A 19,846-nucleotide genomic window follows, 5' to 3' on the forward strand; every position below is an offset into this window, starting at 1 on the left:
TTTCTGTGCTGTTGTGTGTGTGTGAGAACATATGGAGTCCGCTTTTCATTTCCTGAGTGCATTTCATGTCCTGGCCTCTGCATTTATGTGACACTGTAAGGTGCCGTTTCTTTTCAAGTACTAGCTTTGTTCTTGGACTTCTGTCTTCCTCCCATGATTTAAGTCTACAATGTCACGTTCCAGTCAAGTTCTCTCATTGTGATCTCACACTGACTGGCTGTCACCTGAAGAATTCTTTCCTTTTCTTTCCACCTGGAAGCCAGTGTCCGCACACACTCTGCTTCCTTGAACAGTGAACGAAGGCCTCTCTGTCTTTAACTCCCACTTCAGGGCACTGGCACCTGCCCTCTCTCTGCCCAGAATGTTCTTTCCCAAGTTCCCTGCTCATTCCCTCCCTTTGGGTCTCATGTATCACCACCGCATTGAAGTCTGCAGGCCTCCCGCATCCCAGCCCTGTGTCTGCTTTGTTTTCCTCCAAGGTGCCTACCACATTCCCAGACCACAGAAACACACCGCTGTTCCTGCATAGCTCTGCCCCTTGGAATATGGGGACAGAATTTGCATCTTGGCATCTGGCATCCAGCAGACATGCATTCAATCAATGCCATCCCAATAAGGAGGACAGAGAGGACCTGCAGAGCTGTCCAGGAGAGACTGTGCTGGGTTTGAAATAAAGGGATTCCAAATGGGCCAGGTGAGTGTGGAAGGCTGCATGGTGTAGGTGACCAACAGCAAGAGGCAGGGGGAAGGGGACAAAATCGGGGAGGGCAAACAAGGCAAGTAACAGAAGGGCCCCCATTGCTGGGGACGGTGCTCACACAGAAGCCTCTGCCTTCTCGGGCCTTGTCTTGAGAGGCTGGACTAGGGGCGGTCCAGGGCATTTGTCATTGTGCTGGCCTCACACAGCTATGGTAACAGATGGATTCATTCAAACCAATTCACTGGTACAGACTAGTTCCAGCCAGTTCAGTCCAGATGAAGCAACACAAGCTAGATGGGAGCCAGTAAGGGTGGTGAGGGTCCCATCACTGTTGTTACTCCCCAGGCTGCAGAGCCGAGATACAGCGGGAGGTGAGTTTCCTCCCATCTAGTGTGTGCGCATGGGCGGTGGGGCTGGTGGCGGGGGAAGAGGCCAGTGTCATCTCTGCTCTCAACTGCTTCTCCTTCAGGGCATCCTGTCCTGCTCGGTTTACCCTTTTAGCACGTGACTCTAGTAAGTCCCTCTCTTTCTACTGTTTTTGCCAAGGATATTTTTGCTCTCCTACCCCCACCTCGAGGCCAAAACGGCTACCTGTCGGCCACCTGTGCGGCCACCTGTGCACCTGTGAGGCCAACTGCAGACGCGTGGGCGGGGAATCTGCGCGGACCCCCGAACTTCCCTTCAGGGAGCGAGCTCCGGGGTGAACGCCCATCCGCTGCCCTAGAGACGCGGACTCCCTCGGGCCTTCCCGCCCGCCAGGGCCTCAGTCTCCCCTTCAGTAAACGGTGGACGCGGAAGCACAAGGCGGGGCGCCATGGCGGCCCCTCCCCCAGAGGCCGCGCTCCCGCCCCCGCTCTACGGCCCCAGCAACGAAAGGCCCCTCCCGCCGTGCACCGCGGCGCGCCGCGGCGCCTCGAAGCCCCGCCCACTTCTCCGCCTCGGGCCCCGGCCTTAGCTCCCGATAGGCCAGGCTCCTAGAAAGGCTGCCTCCTTATTGACCGAGAAGCTTCAAGCAGCGCGCTCGAGATTGGTGGAAGTCCGTGTCGCTCCCGCCCCGCCTCCGGGCGCGGCACGCGATTGGCTGGCGTCCGCAAGGTCTCCTCTCGGGATCGAGTCTGGGCGGCGCGGACCAGGCCCTTGGTAGCAGCGGCGGCGCCGGAGGAGGTGGCTGTGGCGCGAGGCAGGTGAGCTCGTTGGCGGGGGTGGGGGCATGGGCCCGGCGAGGCCAGCTGGGGGCACAGGACTGGGGCCAAGACGTCCCTCACGGCGGGCGGGAGCTGCGGGCAAGGGGCGACGGGCCCTGGCCGAGCCGCGGGCCCCGCCTGGGCGGCCAACGGCCGCCGCCCCCTCCTCAGTCCCGAGCGTCCTCGTACCTGGCCCGTGTTCTGAGCAGGCCTGTCCCGGGGCGTCCTCTCCGCCAGACGTCAGTGGCGTGCCTGGGCCCCGGTGGGGCTCTGGGGACGCGTGCGCGCGCGGGAGCCTCTGGCGCTGCCGTCCCCCGACCACCCCGGGTGCTCCCACCCCCCGCCTCTCTTACACGCTGGCTCCCCTGACTTCCCTTACCCACGCACCTTCGATCCCCGCTTCCGTCCACACACCTGGGCGAGCTGGCGCCCCCAGACCCCGGCTCCCCTCACTCGGTCGCCACTGAACCCAGTCCCCCAACACACCCGGGAGGCCCGGACCCCCTACTCCCCCCACACCAGTCTTATTCGGGCGCCCCTTACTCCTGTCCCCCTTACCCCACTCGTTTCGTAGCCGGCCTCGGAGTGCTCGGCCTCCCCGGAGTCCTGGGTTGGGTCGAGGGGCGTCCGGCGTGTCCGGCTCGCGACGCCTCCCTTCACCTGGTCTGCAGCCTGCCGTCAGAGTGCACTCGTGCGGCCGTGCGGGGCTCCCACCCCGCCTCGCAGGGGTGAGCCCCAGGTCCTGTCGCCTGCTGCACCTTCGGTGTCCAGCCGCCAGGTAGCCCGGTAGCTGGCGCTCTGCCGCTGTTTGTTGGCAGGTTACTCTCCCCCCCCCCCCAGCACCCCTCCTTGCTCGGCCCTCCAGTGCCTGTCTCTAACCCCAAGTTGGAAAGTCTTCCCGGTTTTGTGGGCGTTTCCCGAGCCCCCAGGGCTGCTGTTCAGGTGGGAGCTGCCCTTGCCCTCCGTCCTGTGTGTACTGTGTGTACGAGCCGCTTTCCTCCCCGGCGCTTCGGCGCGCAGAACCTTGGGTTTTGGTTTCTTTTCATCCCTGTCGGTGGACAGTTTAGAGTTCTTCCAAGGTGGGAAACTCAGGATGGTTAGTTAGTTCTGGGAATTTTCTCAATTCATTTTCTTTGACGATTTTCTCCTCTTTATTTTGTTTCAGTTTTCTTTTATTCTGTGTAATTTAGAAATACTATTATTTGGGTATTGGACCACTTGGATCCTATTTCTGCTTAAAATAAAATTCTCTCTGTTGTTTTCCATGTTTGTCTTTTTGTTTCACTTTGTAGGAGATTTCCCCAATCTTCTTGTAACTCCTTTGTTTAGCATTTTATGTTGGCTATTATATTTAAAATTTTTTTAATGTTTATTTGTTTTTGAGAGAGAGCAAGTAGGACAGGGGCAGAGAGAAAGGGAGACACAGAATTGGAAGCAGCTCAAGGCTCTGAGCTGTTGGCACAGAGCCCTCTATGTGGGGCTCAAACCCAGGAACCGCGAGATCATGACCTGAGCCGAAGTCAGTTGCTCCACTCACTGAGCCCCCCAGGCGCCCCTTGGCCATCATATTTTAAATGTCCCAGAACTTTTTCCCTCTAAAACTTAGTGACTTATTTCTCATTTTGTAAATGCGGTAGCACCTCCTTCGTTCCTTCTGTAACCTCAGGCTTTGCTTGCTCTGGTGTGTCTTTGCTGAAATGTTGGGTGGTCTGAACGTGCTTGTGTGAGGAGGGGTCCTGCACGGCCCTTTGGAACTGCTGTGCACCTGCTTTGGTCTTGTCGCTATTGGCTGATAGCAGTTGGCTTTCCTCTTCTTGAGGTCCTTTTATTGGGTTTTCAGAGTTGGGTGGAAGAGGTGTGGGTGTGGCCTTCAAAAATTATAAGGAAATGCCCCTCCTCTCCCCTCCAGGAAGGCATCCTGGAAATTGTGTGTTCCCTTCTCCTCGGGGGTAGAGAACCCTTGGTGTTAAGTTCCAGTCTTTTTTAAAAGCAGGTTGAAAGGGGGTTCATGGCTAGTCCCTAACCACTACTTTTTCTTTTACTGTGGTGGAACACTTGTCACAGAATTTGCCACCTGAATCCATCTGCACAGTTCAGTGGCGTCCAGCATGGTGCGCAGTCATCACCACCGTCCAGTTTCGTAGCTGCGCCCTCCAGGGGAGCCCCAAACCCCTTAGCAGGCATGCCCCCATTGCCCCCTGCTTCTGAGCTCTGGTGTCTGCTAACCTGTTTTCTGTCCATGACTTTGCATATTTGGGATTTTTTTTTATATACGTGGATTCATACAATCCATGGCCTTTCATGTCTGCTTTCTTTCCCTTAACATAATTTTTTCAAGGTTTATCCATGTTGTACCTGGTCAATACTTCATGCCTGTTTATGGCCGAATGATACTGCACGGCATGAATATACCACAGTTCTTTCATCCATGCATCTATTAGAGGACTTTTGAGTTTTCCTTTTTTGCTTATTATGAATAAGCTCCTGAGAACATTTGTATTTGAGTTTTTGAGGACTTGTTCTCAGTTTTATGGGTATATATCTAGGAGTGGAGTTGCTGGGTCGTATGGTGGCTCTATTTAACGTGTCGGGGAACCACCCAACTGTTTTCCACAGTTGCTGCATCATTTCCCATTCCCACCACCTGGGTGCAAGGGTTCCAGTTTCTCCGTATTGTCTCCTGCACTTGTTATCTCTGGTTTGGCTTTGTTCTGTGTATAATGGTCTTCCTAGTACATGTGAGGTGGTAGCTTGTTTTGGTTTGCATTTACTTAATAACCGATGGCATCTTTTCATGTATTGGTTGGCTATGTGCATCTCTCCTTTGGAGAAATATCCATTCAGGTTCTTTGCCAATTTCTAAAACTGGGTTGTTTGTCTTTTTGTTGAATTCTAAGAGTTGTTTATATATTCTGGATGTTGGACCCTTACCAGATGTGTGATTTGCATATACTTTATCCCATTCTTTGGTTGTCCCTTCCCTCTTTTGGTAGTATTTTTTGATGCGCAGAAGCTTTAGATTTGATGAAGTCCAGTTCATCCATTTTTTCTTGTGTTGCTTATGTGTTATGTGTTTGGTATCATATTTAAGAAACCATTTTCAAATCCAGGATCGTGAAGATTTACCCCTATTTTCACTAAAGAGTCTTAAAAGTTTAAGCTCTTGTATTTATGCCTTCCATGGGTTTTGAGTAAATTGTGTGTGTGGTGTGAGGTAGGGGTCCAGCTTTATTCTTTTGCGTGTGGATGTCCATTTGTCTTAGCATCAACAGACTGTTGAAAAGTCTGTTCTTTGATCTTGGCATCCTTGTAGAAAATCAGGTGGCCATAAATCTATGGATGCATTTTTGGACTCTCAGTTCTGCTCTCTTAGTCTATATGTGTCCCCTGATGCCAGGACCAACACTGTTTTGTAGTGCATTTTGGAATCAGGAAGTGTGAGTCCTTCAACTTTGTTACTCATTTTCAAGATTGTTTTTGGCTATTTGGGATTCATTGCAGTTCCATAGGAATTTAAAGATAATTTTATCATATTTGCAAAAAACATTGGGATTTTGATAGAGATTGCATTGAACCTGTAGATCATTTAGGAATATATTTCTCTGTTTCAAAATATTAAGTCTTCCAGCCTACGAATAAAGAATGTCTTTCCATGTATTTTTCTTTCATTTCTTTCAGCAGTGTTTGTAATCTTCAGTGTGCCAGTTTTGTACTTTTTGGTTAAATTTATTCCTAAATTTGTTCTTTTTGATGCTGTTGTGAGAAGAATTGTTTTCTTGATTTTATTTCCTGTTTGCTCATTGTTAGTTTATAGAAACACAACTGATTTTTGTGTGTTGCTCATGTATCCTGCAACCTTGCTGAATTTGCTAGCTTTTACAGTGGTTTTTTTGGTACATTTTTTAGGATTTTCTATACATGAGATCATGTCATCTGTGAATAGAGATGGCTTTGCTTCTTCCTTTTCAGTTTGACGCCTTTTGTTTCTTGTTCTTGCCTGATTGCTCAGGCTGGAGCTCCAGTACAGTGGTGAATAGCAGTGGTGGAAGCGGGCACCCCTGTCTTGTTGATCTTAGGGGAAAGCTTTCCACCTTTTACCATGGAGTATAGTGTTAGTGGTGGATTTAAGTAAATGCGTCTTATCAGGTTGGGGAAATTCCCTTCTGTTCCTAGTTTGTCAAACATTTATATCATGAAAAGAGTGTTGGATTTTGACAAGTGCTTTTCTTGCGCCACTTGAGATGATCACGTGGTTTTGTCAATTTCTTAAATAGACTTTGGGCTTTCGATTCTTCCTGTATTTTTGGTTCTTTTCTACATGCTGACTTCTAGATGTACACGGGTGCCACTATCTTAACCATTTGAGGATTGGATTATTTCTCCGCGTTCCTCATTGTAAGTTTATGATCTAGCTTTTTGTGTATGTGTGTTTTCATTTAGCATAGGTGTGTTTTCATTTCACTCCTTTGCTTTCTAGCTTCCAGGGTCTTGCTGTTGTCTTTTCTTCCTTTTGTTCTGCTCTGTGGATATATGCCTTTAGGAAACAATTTCCTTTTGGGAGGGGTGTTGGAAGAGAGTGGGAGCTACCATCTTTGTTCAGTGCACCATTTTTTAAATAATTTTTTAGTTTATATTTTGGGGAAAGAGAATGTGTACAAGCCGGGAGAGGGGCAGAAGGAGGGAGGGAGAGAGAGAGGGAGAGAATCCCATGCAGGCTCCATGGTCAGTGCCAGCCCAACGTGGGGCTCAATCCCACAACCCCGGAATTGTGACCTGAGCCAAAATCAAGAGTCAGACACTTGACCAACTGTGCCAACGAGGTGTGCTCTCCCCCCATCCCCCCCACCCCGTGCACCATTTTAAACTGGAAATTCTTGGGTGACCTATTTTCAGAGAATGCTGGCATTTGATTGAGTGTCTGCTTATAACCATTGTTTCCTGGTCTGAATTTATGATGATCAAATGGTCTCCAGATTCTGAAAATAGAGCCGATTTGAATTTGCTAACAGTATAAATGCCAGATGACATTTTTGGGAGAAGTGACACAGGATGAAAGTTGCGTCTTTCAGCGTTGTTAACTCCTGCCCTCACTTAAATATTTCAGGATGAGGCAAGAGCCCAGGGAATGGCAGTGACCGTGAGGCCCACTGCTGACTCAGGAGAGGTGGTCCTGAGCAGAGCACAGAAGGGGGCGCACACATCTGGGGTCATAGGGCAGGTGGGAACAAGACAATGATGGTGTCCAGGCAGGAGTGATGTGGTAACTGAGTACGGCTGCTGCCGTATTTCAGTGGAATAGCTGTGCCCGTTCTGTCCTCCTCCCCTTTTTCCTAAATTTGGAACTCATTGCTATTTGGGCTGCTTGCCTCTCTTGATTTCATGCAGAGGATTGTGGACCTGCTGATGTGCATTTGAAACCGCTTACTTCCATTGGGCCAAAATAAACAGGATTGGCAGATGGGAACTTCGGCCACGACGTTGCTGCTTATGATACGCTGTTTGTCATAATCGTCTCTTGTAATTGGTTCTACTTCATTAAGTAACTTGTGTGGTTCATCAGGCTGTCCTGCAGTTTGAGTTACATCTGTAATCAACTGTGCTTGTTCTCTGGGAGCAGTGTCTTTCCTTCAGTCACACAGGGCGCTCCATGATTGGCCATTGGTTGCAGATTTAGTTGAGGAGGGAACTATGCGACAGATGCTTTTTGATATTTGTGTGGAATAAATGGCAGGTCCCAGGTGTAAGGGGTGGAAAGAACACCCAGGAGTAGATCAGCAATTCCCAGCAGGGGTGAGGAGGCTCCCAGGGCACTTGAGTAGCTTCAAAACAAAGCAGGTTGCTTTGCCTGGTTGCCTTTTTAGTCATTCTTTTTATTTTGTCTGATCTTCAGTTAATATTGTTGGAAGATGTGAGCTCTATCTAGAATATGGCAAACAGAGCAATTGGGTGATTCTTTCACTTGCTGCCTGTGCTACAAACCTTTTCAGCACCAGGGAACACGTGGTCTTAGCCTCATACCTCATGGACAGGAGGGGACAGAGCTTACAAAGGGTTATGGAGAACTGGTGTGGGTTAGGTGTTTATATTCACAGTATAAATAAAATCCTGTAATTGCTGCTTCTAATTATCATTCCCAATTATAATTGGAAATGAAACAAAGCTGATACAGCTGTTTTGATCAGATGAGGAAACATAACAAGTGCTTTGCATGTGCTGGGAGAAAGAGTATGGTGGCCACGGTGTGCGTGATCCTTTCCGTTCGTGCACATGTGCAGCTCTTGACTAGTTTTGCCCAGCGCACTGATGAGCAGCGGAGACCGATGAAGGACTCGAGGATTTTCAGTCTAAAAGCAAAGCAGGCACCCCACGCAGCAGTGAGGTCCTCCCCATCCCCAGTGCAGACACCTATAAAGGGTTCATTTGCTCGGGGGGAGGATTGGTTGCTGCCCTCAGATACAGGGTCTAGGTGGAGGGAGAGTCCCATTAATAAGTAGTTATTACAGTTTCTGTCAAGTGACGGGTGCTAGGGAGCACTAAACCTAGCATCTAACTTGGACATGGGGGATGGGGGCTCCGGGAGAGCTTCCTGGAGGTGGTGTCTCAGCTCCGAACTCCAAGGATGAGTAGAAGAAATGCCAGGAGCATCTTGGGTGGAAAGCGACCAAGGGAATGAGGATGGGGAATCAGGAGAGTATCCCAGACGGGGGAAGAGTATAGGAACGGTGTGTAAGTGGGCTAAGGAGAATAGGGTTGTCTTGAGTCCAGGATCGCAGTGAAGCCACTGTGGATTTGTGGCAGGTGGAGAAGAGAAGTGGGTGTCTGGGTGGAAGGTCCTGTGCTTTCAGTCTCTTGCGTCTTATGTCTGGATGCTAGGGAGCCATGTGGTGGCACATGAAGGCAGTGATATGGTTGATCTTTTTGTAGACAGACCATTCTGGCGGTATTTTGGTTGGAGGGACAAGGCTGGAGCTTGCAGGAAGCCAGCAGGTCACGGCACAGCAGAGGGAGCAGGGATGAAGAGGGGGTGACCCGCTGAAAGCGGAGGAGCAGGCTGATGGGTGATATGGACGTGTAGACACCCCTGCATTTAGTTACTTGAGACCGTCCTGATGGAAGTGTTCAACATGAAGTAAAATTGGATGCTTACCTCACTAGGTACAAAGGAATTACGAATTAGGTAAATCAAGTCAGAGTAATAGAATCTGTAACAGACTCTTTATATGTTCTTGGGTTGCAGGAGGCCTTTGTGGGCTGGATGGACATGAGACTCAGGGAAGGACGGACAGCACAGCCCTAGTCATGATAGGCCAGTTCAGTGAGAAATGGAGATGTCCCAGGCATGTGTGACGCATATGGTTGACACCCTATAAAACAGGAAGAAAAAGGCAGACCTCCCAGTTGGGTCTTTGGCCACACACGGTCTGGCACTCCCATCGTCTGGGGGCAACGTCTAGTGTGGCAGAGCCCGGGGAATTGCTGCCTGGTCGCTGCGGGCAGCGCCATGGGCGGCCTCCTACCTGTGCTGGGTGTGAGGAGACTAGTGAGTTCTGGGTGTGAAGCAGGTACGTAAACTATGTTGTTGATGCTCTGGGCTCTAAGAAGAAGGACGCTTTATGTTAACATGTAGGAAATAAGTAGCTTGACTTTGGGCTTTGCTGAAACGTTATGATGGTACCACTGTGAGAGGAAATGGGCTTGTTATTAACAGATGCGGAGCACTTATCATTAGGTGATGTACTGGTGTGACGCCGGGTCTTCATGGAGCAGCGATCGTCTCTAGAAGTCAGAGCTGTGTCCATCCCGATCTCTTCCTGTTGTCTTCTCGTTGTCCCCAGACTAAGTCTCCTGTTGTGGCCGAAAACTCTCCTTTGGCACAGACTTGCTGCTTGCATGACCGCTAGGGCGGACCCCTGCCCTGTGCTCGCCAGCCGCTCTGTCCCACCTGCTGCTGCTCCCTCCCACCCAGCCTAGACACTGCTCCCAGTTGATGGCGGCACACAATGTGAGTGTGCTGTCGTTCCCGGTCCCAGGGCTGAATTTCAGAGTCTGCGTGCCCCCATACCACTTCACTAATGAAGATCAGAAAAGCCTTTGTTTTGAAAATGATACTTACTGGGTTAGTAGAGCAGTGCAGAAGAGTGTGAGTGAAACGGGAAAGTCCCATTCTCTATAATTCCACCATTAAATTTAGTGTGTTTTCTACAAATTTAGAAGACACTGAAATACTTGTATATATACACGTATAAACAGTATGTATATACATACAAAGTTTAGCATTCTGTGGGGGCTTTTCAGGTATTTTTGTGTTAGTTGTTTTTATCTGATTCACTGCTTTATTTTTAATTTTTTAAATGTTTATTTTTGAGAGAAAGTGTGAGTAAGGGGCAGAGACAGAGGGAGACACACAATGGGAAGCAGGCTCCAGGACCCTAGCTGTCATCACAGAGTCCTACCCTGGCTCAAACTCAAAGCCGTGAGATCTTGACCCAAGCTGAAGTCGGTTAACCAACTGAGCCCCCAGGCACCCTTGATTAATTGTTTTAAATACTCACTTCATTTTTAGGATTCTCAGTATAAATCATAGTTTTTCGTAAACTAACATTGTTCTCTTTCTTAAGATAAAAATAGCTGAATGCCCATTTCTAACCCTAATAATGATTTTTTTATGGCTTTAGTTAGACCACATTATGCTTTTTTTAAATCTGTAGGCAGAAATAACTGGTGTTTTTATTAGTCTCTACATTATTTAGTTTTACTGGGATTAAGATCTGACCAGAATAGTTACAGTAAGATTTAGTTCTAATTTTTAAAGACTTATTTTAGTTTGAAAAGCAGTTTGTACTTGCAGAGGATGTAGCACACCGAACACCCAGTTGCAGTGCAGCTGCCCTTTGAAAACAGCCCTGAGTGATTAAGGGTGGGCGAGGCTGGCGTTAGCACGTTTGTTGCATTTGTTGTATGTACGTGCACGTCCCCTGGCACCTCTCTGTAAGGTCCTGGATGGACTGCCTGATTGGCCGAGCGCCCGCTGCTGGCCCGACGCGCCGGGGCCGGTGGGCCCAGGGCCAGTGTGGACCTGCTTTGTGCAGCGGGAGCCCTGTGCTGTCAGTGCAGCGTGTCCCTCTGGGAGGGCTCTTGTGGCAGATGGCGGTGTCTGGAGCTGTGCCCAGAGCTGGGAAGAGAGTCTGTCACTGTCTCCTTTGATTGCTGCTGTCCCTGTGGGCAGGTCACGGACAAGAGCCACTGGTCCTGACCTTTGCCTTGCAGGGAGGGCCACTTTGTGCAGGGACTTGGCAGGGTGTTTATGAGGATCCCTGATTGGAAAGCTGCACCAGTCTGTTCCAGTTGGGCTCATGAGTCCCGATCCACTTTGTCAGAGACTAAATCAGCTGAAGGGAAGTTTGATCTGTAGACAGTGCTCTGCACACCGTTGTGTCCCGATGGGCGGTTGTGGCCTGTGGAGGGTCTTTTCTCCAGTTTTCCTTTAGAACTGATAGCGTTGCCCATGAAAATATTGTGTGCTAATATTATTTCAGAGATACTACTTTTTTCTCTTTGGCTTTGCCATTTACTTGAAGCTCTGTTTTCAACCCTCGTGTGTGTGACTTGTAATTTTCGAGAGATTTCAGGCATGTTTGTTACTAGATTAGTACAGACATTCTGAGTAGTAAAAATTCAATTTATATGTGCTCATAGAACTAAAATTCATTCTTTTTTTAAACATATACGTTAAAATGTATTTTATGTATATATTTTAGGGAGAGAGAGTGAAAGTGTGCATGAGCAGTGTTTGGGCAGAGGGAGAGAGAGAGAATCCCAAGCAAACTCCATGCTCCCGCTCCCACAACCCCGGGATCATGAGCTGAGCTGAAATCAAGAATGGGACACTCAACAGACCGAGCCACCTGGGTGCCCCCAATTCATTCTTGTTTAAAGCATTCAAGAACAGAAACTAAGCTTCGTGTTTTCATCTCTACTGTATGATGTCAGTATAACTGTACGTACTCAAAGGGCATTAAAGGAGAAGCATAGTGTAACTTAAGAGTATTTTATTTTATTTATTTATTTATTTATTTATTTATTTATTTTTATTTACCTATTGACCTCTTTAGAAGTAGGCCTCTTGCCCAGCACAGAGCCCAGTGTGGGGCTCAAAGTCACAACCCTGAGTTCAAGACCTGAGCTGAGATCAGGAGTCATGCTTAACTGACTGAGCCACCCACGTGCCCCTTAACATTTAAAAAAAAAATCATTTTTTAAAAATGTTTATTTATTTTTGAGAGACTGAGAGAGACAGAGCATGAGCAGGGGAAGGGCAGAGAGAGGAGACAGAATCCAAAGCAGGCTCCAGGCTCTGAGCTGTCAGCACAGAGCCCTATATGGGGCTTGAACCTACGAATCATGAGATCGTGACCTGAGCCGAAGTCAGACGCTTAACCTACTGAGCCACCCAGGTGCCCCTAAAAAAAACAATTCTTTTAAATCTGATTTTAGAACTCTGCTAAGAACTGCATGTTTATAAAGATACTTAATTCCTTAGGTTTGTAAGAAAGCTCAGCCTAAACAGGGGACCAGTCCTTTGCCTGTATGCTGGCTTGCACACTATCTTAACCACTAGAAAACAAAGAGTGAGGGAGACCCTTGGGGTGACCTAGCGGCATGCTTCTCCGCTTGCACAGGCCGCTCTTGGCCCTCTGTCTCCTGAGCTTAGGCAGCTGTCCCCTTTGAAGACGCTGTCTCTTACCAGGGCAGAGGAGGCCCCTCGTGCACTGTGGGGCTCTTAACCACCCCCCACCCATGCAAACCTGCAAAGCTGGCCAGCCTGGGGGAGTCCTGCCCTGGGGCTCTGCGCCTGCAGCTTGGGGCCCAGTATGGCCCCTGACCCCGGCCCTAGCAGTCAGCACAGGACACTTTGAGAAAGGAGCAGCCTGGAAGGGACTGGAGAAAAGGGCAGTGGCGCCTGGGCAGGGTCCTTCTTTGTAGCACATCTGTTTGCAAAATGTCGACCTCAGATTCTTTCCAGGGCTTTCTGATGCCATTGAAGACGTTTTCAATCAGCTTTTGCACCTAATGCTTGTGTGATTTCCCTAGAGTCTCAGGCTGAGCCTGGTGGGGGCAGGGCTGCAATAACAATTAGGAAGGCTCTAAGGTTACATGCGGGCTCTACTTAGTGATGGAAATGGAAGCTGGCACCAGCATTCTGAAAATGCTTAGCGCTTAGGCTTAGCTATCAGTGGATCTAGTATCAGAATTGCTGGTTTGCCGATAGGTGTTCTGATCCGCTTCTGATGGAGGGTTGGAGCTGCCATTGCAGCCTGTCCACTCCGAGCTGGAGCCGTCTGAACCACCTGGTCGACTTTGTGTTTTATTTAGACCTGGGGTTGAGTGAATCCTCCATCTCAAGAGTTGCTAACTCTGAAGAAAAAGTTGGGTTTTTAAAAGGTTTAAAAAACTTTATTCTACAGAATATTAAAGCTAGTATCTGAGTGTTTGTCATGGTCAGGCACTGCCTTCCATTCATTATTTCATTTAATCCTTTCCACTTTCAGGGGTGCCTGGGTGACTCAGTCAGTTAAGCATCCAGCTTTGGCTCAGGTCATGATCTTACGGTTTGTGGGTTCGAGCCCTGCGTCGGGCTCTGTGCTGACAGCTCAGAGCCTAGAACCTGTTTCAGATTCTATGTCTCCCTCTCTCTGACCCAACCTTGCTTGTGCTCACTCGCTCGCTCTTTCTCTCTCAAAAAAAGTTGTTTTTAAAAAAATTTATTTTTAGTGTTTCATTTCTGAGAGAGAGAGACAGCGTGAGCAGGGGAGGGTCAGAGAGAGGGAGACATAGAATCTGAAGCAGGCTCCAGGCTCTGAGCTGTCAGCACAGAGCCCGACGTAGGGCTCGAACCCACGAACCGTGAGATCATGACCTGAGCTGAAGTTGGACGCTTTACCAACTGAGCCACCCAGGCGCCCCCCCCCCAAAAAAAACTTTTTTTTAAATCCTTTCCACTTTATTTCATTTTCATCCTGTAATTTTAATGCTCACGTTTTAGGAATGGAACTGAAGATTATTTTCAGTGTCCTGAAGCCATTGTGTGATCTGTTTAGGGGGAGAGAGGGAGGGAAAGAAGGAAAGAGCGGAGTCAGTGGAGAGGAGGGCCCAGATAAACTCTAGTAACAGGTAACCATCATGTCCAGGAATTCTGTTCTATGGTGTGCTTGGGAGAGAGCAGGAATTGCCCCTCCCTTGGGAGACTGAGTCGTGCTGCCCCCTTGCACATCCTGCTCTGCAGGAGTTCGATCCATGTGTGGTTCTCCAGGGGAGAAGTGGTTTTCCGGGCTGTGGAGTAAGCAGTGGCCAAAACATCCCCCGGGCCACGAGTCTCTCCCCGGGCCGCAGGTCCGCTTACGCTGGGCCAGATTCTGTGCAGAGTTTTGTACTTAGATGGAGCTCCCTGGAAGGCATGACGTGAAATTCATGTCCTTATAGGAGTGAAATCAGAGTGGGTGGGAAAGGTCAGAGTGTGTGGTCACTCACTCACCTTGTGCTGTTGTGGATGGTAAGCCGTGAGCGTCGTGGCGTTCCCTCCACTGGCCCCTCCTGTCTTTCCTCCAGAGCCAACTGCCGGGTGCTCCAGAGCCTGGTGTCTGTCCACACTGGTACCCTCTCGAGGGTGCCGTCTTTGGGCTTTTTATTACATTCATATCTCCTCTCCTCAGACATTTTGCCCTGAGTCTCCTAGTTCTGTTGTCACCCAGCTTCCCTTTCCCTGCTCTCACCTGTTGGGCTTTTTACACACTTTGCTAGAATCCTGTCATTCATAGGATTCCTGTGATGGCCAGTAGCTGTGTATGGTTCTGGGATCAAATTTATTTCAGTGACAAGAAATATATCTGGAAGCTGTGGCATGAGGCCTCCATTAAAGTTGCTACGTGTGGGCTATATGGCTAGGCTCTGTGGTCTGGCTCGCTGCGTGGAAGGACCAGGTTGAAAAATGTGGTCGTAGCTGGTCCTCCACCCGTTAGTTTCTGGAAACACCATTTGTCATGCACTGGAAATTAATATATTTCTTGTAGTGGGATAAAGATGTGAGAACATAGAAATGTAACTTGTCAAGTAAGGCTGTGAGGTGTTGCATATGCCCTCACCAGGCTCCAGAACTGCCGCCCCTGTGCTGAGTGACAGGCCACAGCTCCTTAGGCCCTCCCCAGCCCCGCTCCACACTCGGAGGCTCCCCGAGGGTCAGCAGCCGCGGCGGATCAGCCAGCGGGCTGAGTTGGGACCTGAGCCCACATCTGCAGGACTCCACCCCTGTTCTCAGCTGGGTGCTTTCAGCTGTGTCCTGATCTTTGAGGCGGATGCTCAAGTACTTGCTTTGGGGCGTCCGCCGTTTGTGTTGGTAACACTCAGCTCTGTAAACTTCAGGGAGACGTAAACCAACCCAGGAAACAGTTCACTAAGGGTGTATCAAATGCCCATTGTGGCACAGTTGGTACAAATTAACAATTATGACAACTTTATACTGAAGTTTAATAATGTCAGCAAAGCAGGTGAAGAATGTTAAGGTGAAAGGTGACTTTGGGGATGAAGATGAGTCCATTTCCAGCCTGGAGAATGAGAACAATTATGGGGTATTTACATAAGCATTTCTTGGTTGCTTAGTAGGTTCCTGGCGCTGTCTGGGTAGTCGGAAGCCATTGTTACGCTGCAGGGCGTGGCTTGGGTTCTGCACCGGCAGGTGAGCCACGCTGGGGGGCCCTGGTGACAAGGCCACCTGGTTGCGCGCTCCCACCACCCCTGAGCCTGGACCCCCGAGTTGGTCAGGCAGGTGGACGGGGTACTGGACTGGCACACTGGTAAGTGGCCAGAGTTCATTTCATGTGTAGCCGGAGGGCTAAGTATGTGTTGATAGTGGGCCAAGTAAGGCCGTGTGTTTGCTTCCTGGCCACGGGGTCCCTGAGACGCACTGAGGGTGCTGAAATGTTCCTTAAATGCAGTTTTGTGGTGCTTGTTGGCATTAGTAGGCCCAGTACAATTTTTATAACATAAACAATGTTTCTTATTTCTATGGTTCTTAATTCTTTAAAGAATATTTGGATTCTTAGAAAATGGTGTGAATTGAAGTACTTTTGGTTTGGTTTATAGGGAACAGTCATTTACACATAAGTATTTTTTGTCCAGTCTGGTCTTTATTTTTGGTCTTATCTTCCTTAGATTTTTCAACAATGGATTATGATTCACACTACTACTATGAGGTGTTTTTTTTTTTTTTAAATTTGGAGTGTGTGTGGGTGTGTGGTGTGTGTGTGTGAGAGAGAGAATATTTTTAGCCAGAGGAAAGTTTGAGTCATTCCAGGGAAATTTAGATGACAATCTGAAAAACAGTATGCTCAAAACTTGTTTTTAAGATTTTATTTTTTATCATTTTTTACTATTTTCTTGAAATGTTTTATTTATTTTTGAGAGAGCACAAGCAGGGGAGGGGCAGAGAGAGGGGAATAGATCTGAAGCAGTCTCTGTGCTGACAGCAGAGAGCCTGATGTTGGGGCTTGAACTCATGAGCCTCGAGATCATGACTGGAGCCCAAGTCAGATGGCCAACCCACTGTCCCTTAAGGTTTTATTTTTTTTTAGTTTTATTTATTTATTTATTTGTTGTCTTTGTTTGTTTGTTTGTTTTACAAATAGTTTATTGTCAAGTTGGTTTCCATTAAGGTTTTATTTTTAAGTAATCTCTTCACCCACTGTAGAGCTCAAACTTATGGCCCTGAGATCGAGTCTCCTGCTCTACTGACTGAGCCAGTCAGGCACCCTAAAACTTTTTAATTAAGAAAAAACTACCTATGTTCTTTTGGGGAAAACTAAAAGGTATAAGCGGTGCCTAGAGCTCGTGTGTCGATCAGCCTGCAGTTTTCTGGTTCTGAGGTGCTTGGGAAAGCATCAGTCAGCATCTACAGCAAATGCTTGCCTGGGGACTAAGGATCCCTTCTGTTTTTTCTGTTTTTAGGTAGTCCCCCCCTCCCCCCGCCTTTTTAAAGTAATCTCTATGCCCACTGTGGATCTCAAACTCACAACTCTGAGAACAAGAGTCGCATGCTCTTCCAACTGAGCCAGCCAGGTGCCCCAAGTATCTATTCTATTTTAGTACCAACGAAAACTTATTACATAAGAACATTTTGACATCTTTAGGAACTTAAAAATACACTTTGAAAATGGTCTGAGTCACTTTCTGTTTTCTTTTGGAAGTGCCCCAATCTTCATAAGTAAAAAAGGGTTTTCCCTTTTGCTTCTAGGATATGTCTTTGTAGGGAACCACACCTCACATAAGGGTTTGTAGCTATGGAAAGATTTTGTCTCCTTTGTTTAAAAAATAAAAAACAAAAAGCGCCTAGCTTTGTTTTACTAAAATCTTGGTGGTGACGTTTTAGTCACTGAGTATGTGCCCTAGGTTGGCTGTGACAGACAGCACTTCTCTGTGTGTTTCTACCCTCTTAACACCCTGCATTGCTTTCTCCCCTGCCTTCTGCAGTATGAGACCGTGACCATGGACTTTTCTCGGCTCCACACGTACACCCCTCCTCAGTGTGTGCCCGAGAACACTGGCTACACATACGCACTCAGGTGAGCGTGCCTACGTTCCGTCGTCTTCCTGGTTGCCTCCTGCTCTCGAATGCCTTGGATTTATGGGCACTTCTTGCTACTTGCAACCACATGCTGTCTTTTGAAAGTGAACATTTCTGCAGAGTTTATATCATACTATGGCTTTGCTAAACCGACATGGAAATTGTGAGCTGGTTTTGAAAACCGAACATTTCTGATGACTCAGGGATGAGTCATTGCAAATGTACTGCTGTTTCAGACCACACCCAAGTGGCTGCGGTGTCTAGAATAAATCTTTGTGGTTACAGGGAGGGTTTTGTGATTTATATTGATGGCTGGGTATTTTAAAGTGAGCAGAAATAACCTGGAAAATGATTTGCCTTTGAGAGGAGGTATCCTAAACAGAATTTTGACGAAACCCAAGGTTTGAAAAGCATGGCTTTTGTCAGATGCTAGGTTTGTTTTCTGTTTTTATTCTCACATGATACTGAAGTTCGCAGCTAAGTCTAAGAGCTGCTGAGTAGCCCTTTGCATGTATAGTTCACCAGGAAGGAGGGTTTATTGAGATGAATTATAAAATATGGGTTAGTGCCAAAGGAAAATACAGTACCACGTGGGTTAGGGTTTGGCAGTTAGAAAACTGTTGTGGGGATGCCTAGGTGCCTCGGTCAGTTAAGTGTCCACCTTCAGTCCAGGTCATGATCTTGTGGCTCATGGGTTCAAGCCCCATGTCCAGCTCTGTGCTGACAGCTTGGAGCCTGGAGCCTGCTTTGGACTCTGTGTCTCCCTCTCTTTCTGCCCCTCCCCTGCTCACGCTCTGTCTCTCTCAAAAATAAACACCTAAAAATTTTTTTTAAAAGGGTGGGGGGGTGTCCGGGTGGCTCAGCCTGTTAAGCATCCGACTTTGGCTCAGGTCATGATCTCACGGTTTGTGGGTTCGAGCCCCGTGTCGGGCTCTGACAGCTAGCTCAGAGCCTGGAGCCTGCTACTGATTCTGTGTCTCCCTCTCTCTCTGACCCTCCCCTGCTCACGCTGTCTCTCTCTCTCTCTCTCTCTCTCAGACATAAATAAAACGTTAAAAAATTTTAAAAAAGAAAAAAAAACTATTGTGTTCTGGCAAGACCGTTAGGGCACACAAGGAAAATGCTCATGTAATTTTTTTCAAGGACTTGTTTCTAAAGAGTAAAAATAAATTGAACCCTTAAGAGAATTGGAAGGTATTTTAACAAAGACACTTTTTCTTTTTTTAATTTGAGAGCGAGTGCATGAGCCTGGCAGAGGCGGGGGGAGAGAGCATCTTAAGCAGGTTTCATGCTTAGCATGGAGCCCAGCATGCGGCTCGATCCCATGAAATCGAGTCATACCTCAGCCAACTGCGCAACTCAGGCGCCCCTAACAAAAATATTTTCTAACAGTGTTAGTCAAACCTTACATTGAATGATTGAGTTTCTATCCACAGTTCTAGATTATTGACTGTTTTTGTCAAAAGTTCTGAAATATGTTAGAACAAAGGGAGTGGCCCAGCTCAAGTAAAACTGTTCCTTGTTCTGTATTGCAGAGTATAAAAATAATTACGCTCGGTTAATTATTTTTAGCTTTTATAACCTGTTTTAAATACAGTTTTTAAAAACGCACACGTGTGAGTCTCTGCACCAGGGAAGCAGCACCGCTAATTTCAGTGCATGCGGCCCTCCTCCAGTTAGATGTGTGTGTAGATGCGGTCGGGCGGGAAGACCGGAGCAGGAGAGGCGGTGGAGGTGCTTGGTGCAGGGTGCTGGGAGCTTGGACTTCGTTTGAGGGCAGTGGGAACCTGGGCAGGGCGTTGGGCCGGGAGCGGCATGACCAGGCGTGCGCTAGGAGTGGGTGCAGCCTGCCGGCTGGGTAGAGGGGTGCGGTGGCCCGGACACCAGGACAGGTGCAGAGGTGCGACACCGTGGTGGCCTGCATGAGGGCCCCGGCCCAACCTGGGCAGCTGTGGCAGAGACGAAGGAGGAGAGGCGGGGAGAGCCGAGTGGTCTGCGGCAGCAGGTTCTGGTCTGGGTGGCTGTGTGGCGTGCAGGACCGGGCTCCAAGGGACCGGATGGGGCAAGTGTCTGGCGGGTGTGGCGGAGCCCATGCTGACACTCACAGGCAGCCCCTGGCACAGTGGGAAGGGGCCTGCCCCCGCCTGCTTGTGTCTTGTCCTTCTGCTTGTGCAGTGTATTTCCCTGGCTTTGAAACCTGCGTGAATCACCCGGCTCTACTGGAAGCCACCTGATCTCACTGCCTGTCCCTCCCCCATCCCCCAGCCCCACTTTGACGCATGTGCCCCACTACCTCCTAGACAAGTCCTTCCCTCAGCCCTGGTGACTGCACCCTGGCTGTCCGCCCCG

General features: G+C 48.6%; 1 protein-coding gene across 8 annotated transcripts in view; it reads left to right on the plus strand.

The window, feature by feature from the left end:
• Positions 1–1,814: 1,814 nt before the first annotated feature.
• The window catches only part of SUN1 (Sad1 and UNC84 domain containing 1), a 52,272-nt gene continuing 34,240 nt past the window's right edge, over positions 1,815–19,846 (plus strand). For 5 of the 8 annotated variants that reach the window (XM_039226005.1, XM_039226007.1, XM_039226008.1 and 2 more), the window contains exons 1-2: positions 1,826–1,884; positions 17,404–17,495. In XM_039226005.1, coding sequence (XP_039081936.1) covers positions 17,419–17,495 — 77 coding nt within the window. In that variant the 5' untranslated portion in view covers positions 1,826–1,884; positions 17,404–17,418. Of the gene's footprint in view, positions 1,885–15,676; positions 15,732–17,403; positions 17,496–19,846 lie in introns of those variants that run through there. The other 3 variants (XM_039226012.1, XM_039226011.1, XM_039226006.1) reach the window with 3 other exon arrangements.

This window comes from Hyaena hyaena, unplaced genomic scaffold (genome assembly GCF_003009895.1).
Source record: "Hyaena hyaena isolate Hyena2069 unplaced genomic scaffold, ASM300989v1 scaffold_20, whole genome shotgun sequence".
Lineage (NCBI taxonomy): Eukaryota > Metazoa > Chordata > Mammalia > Carnivora > Hyaenidae > Hyaena > Hyaena hyaena.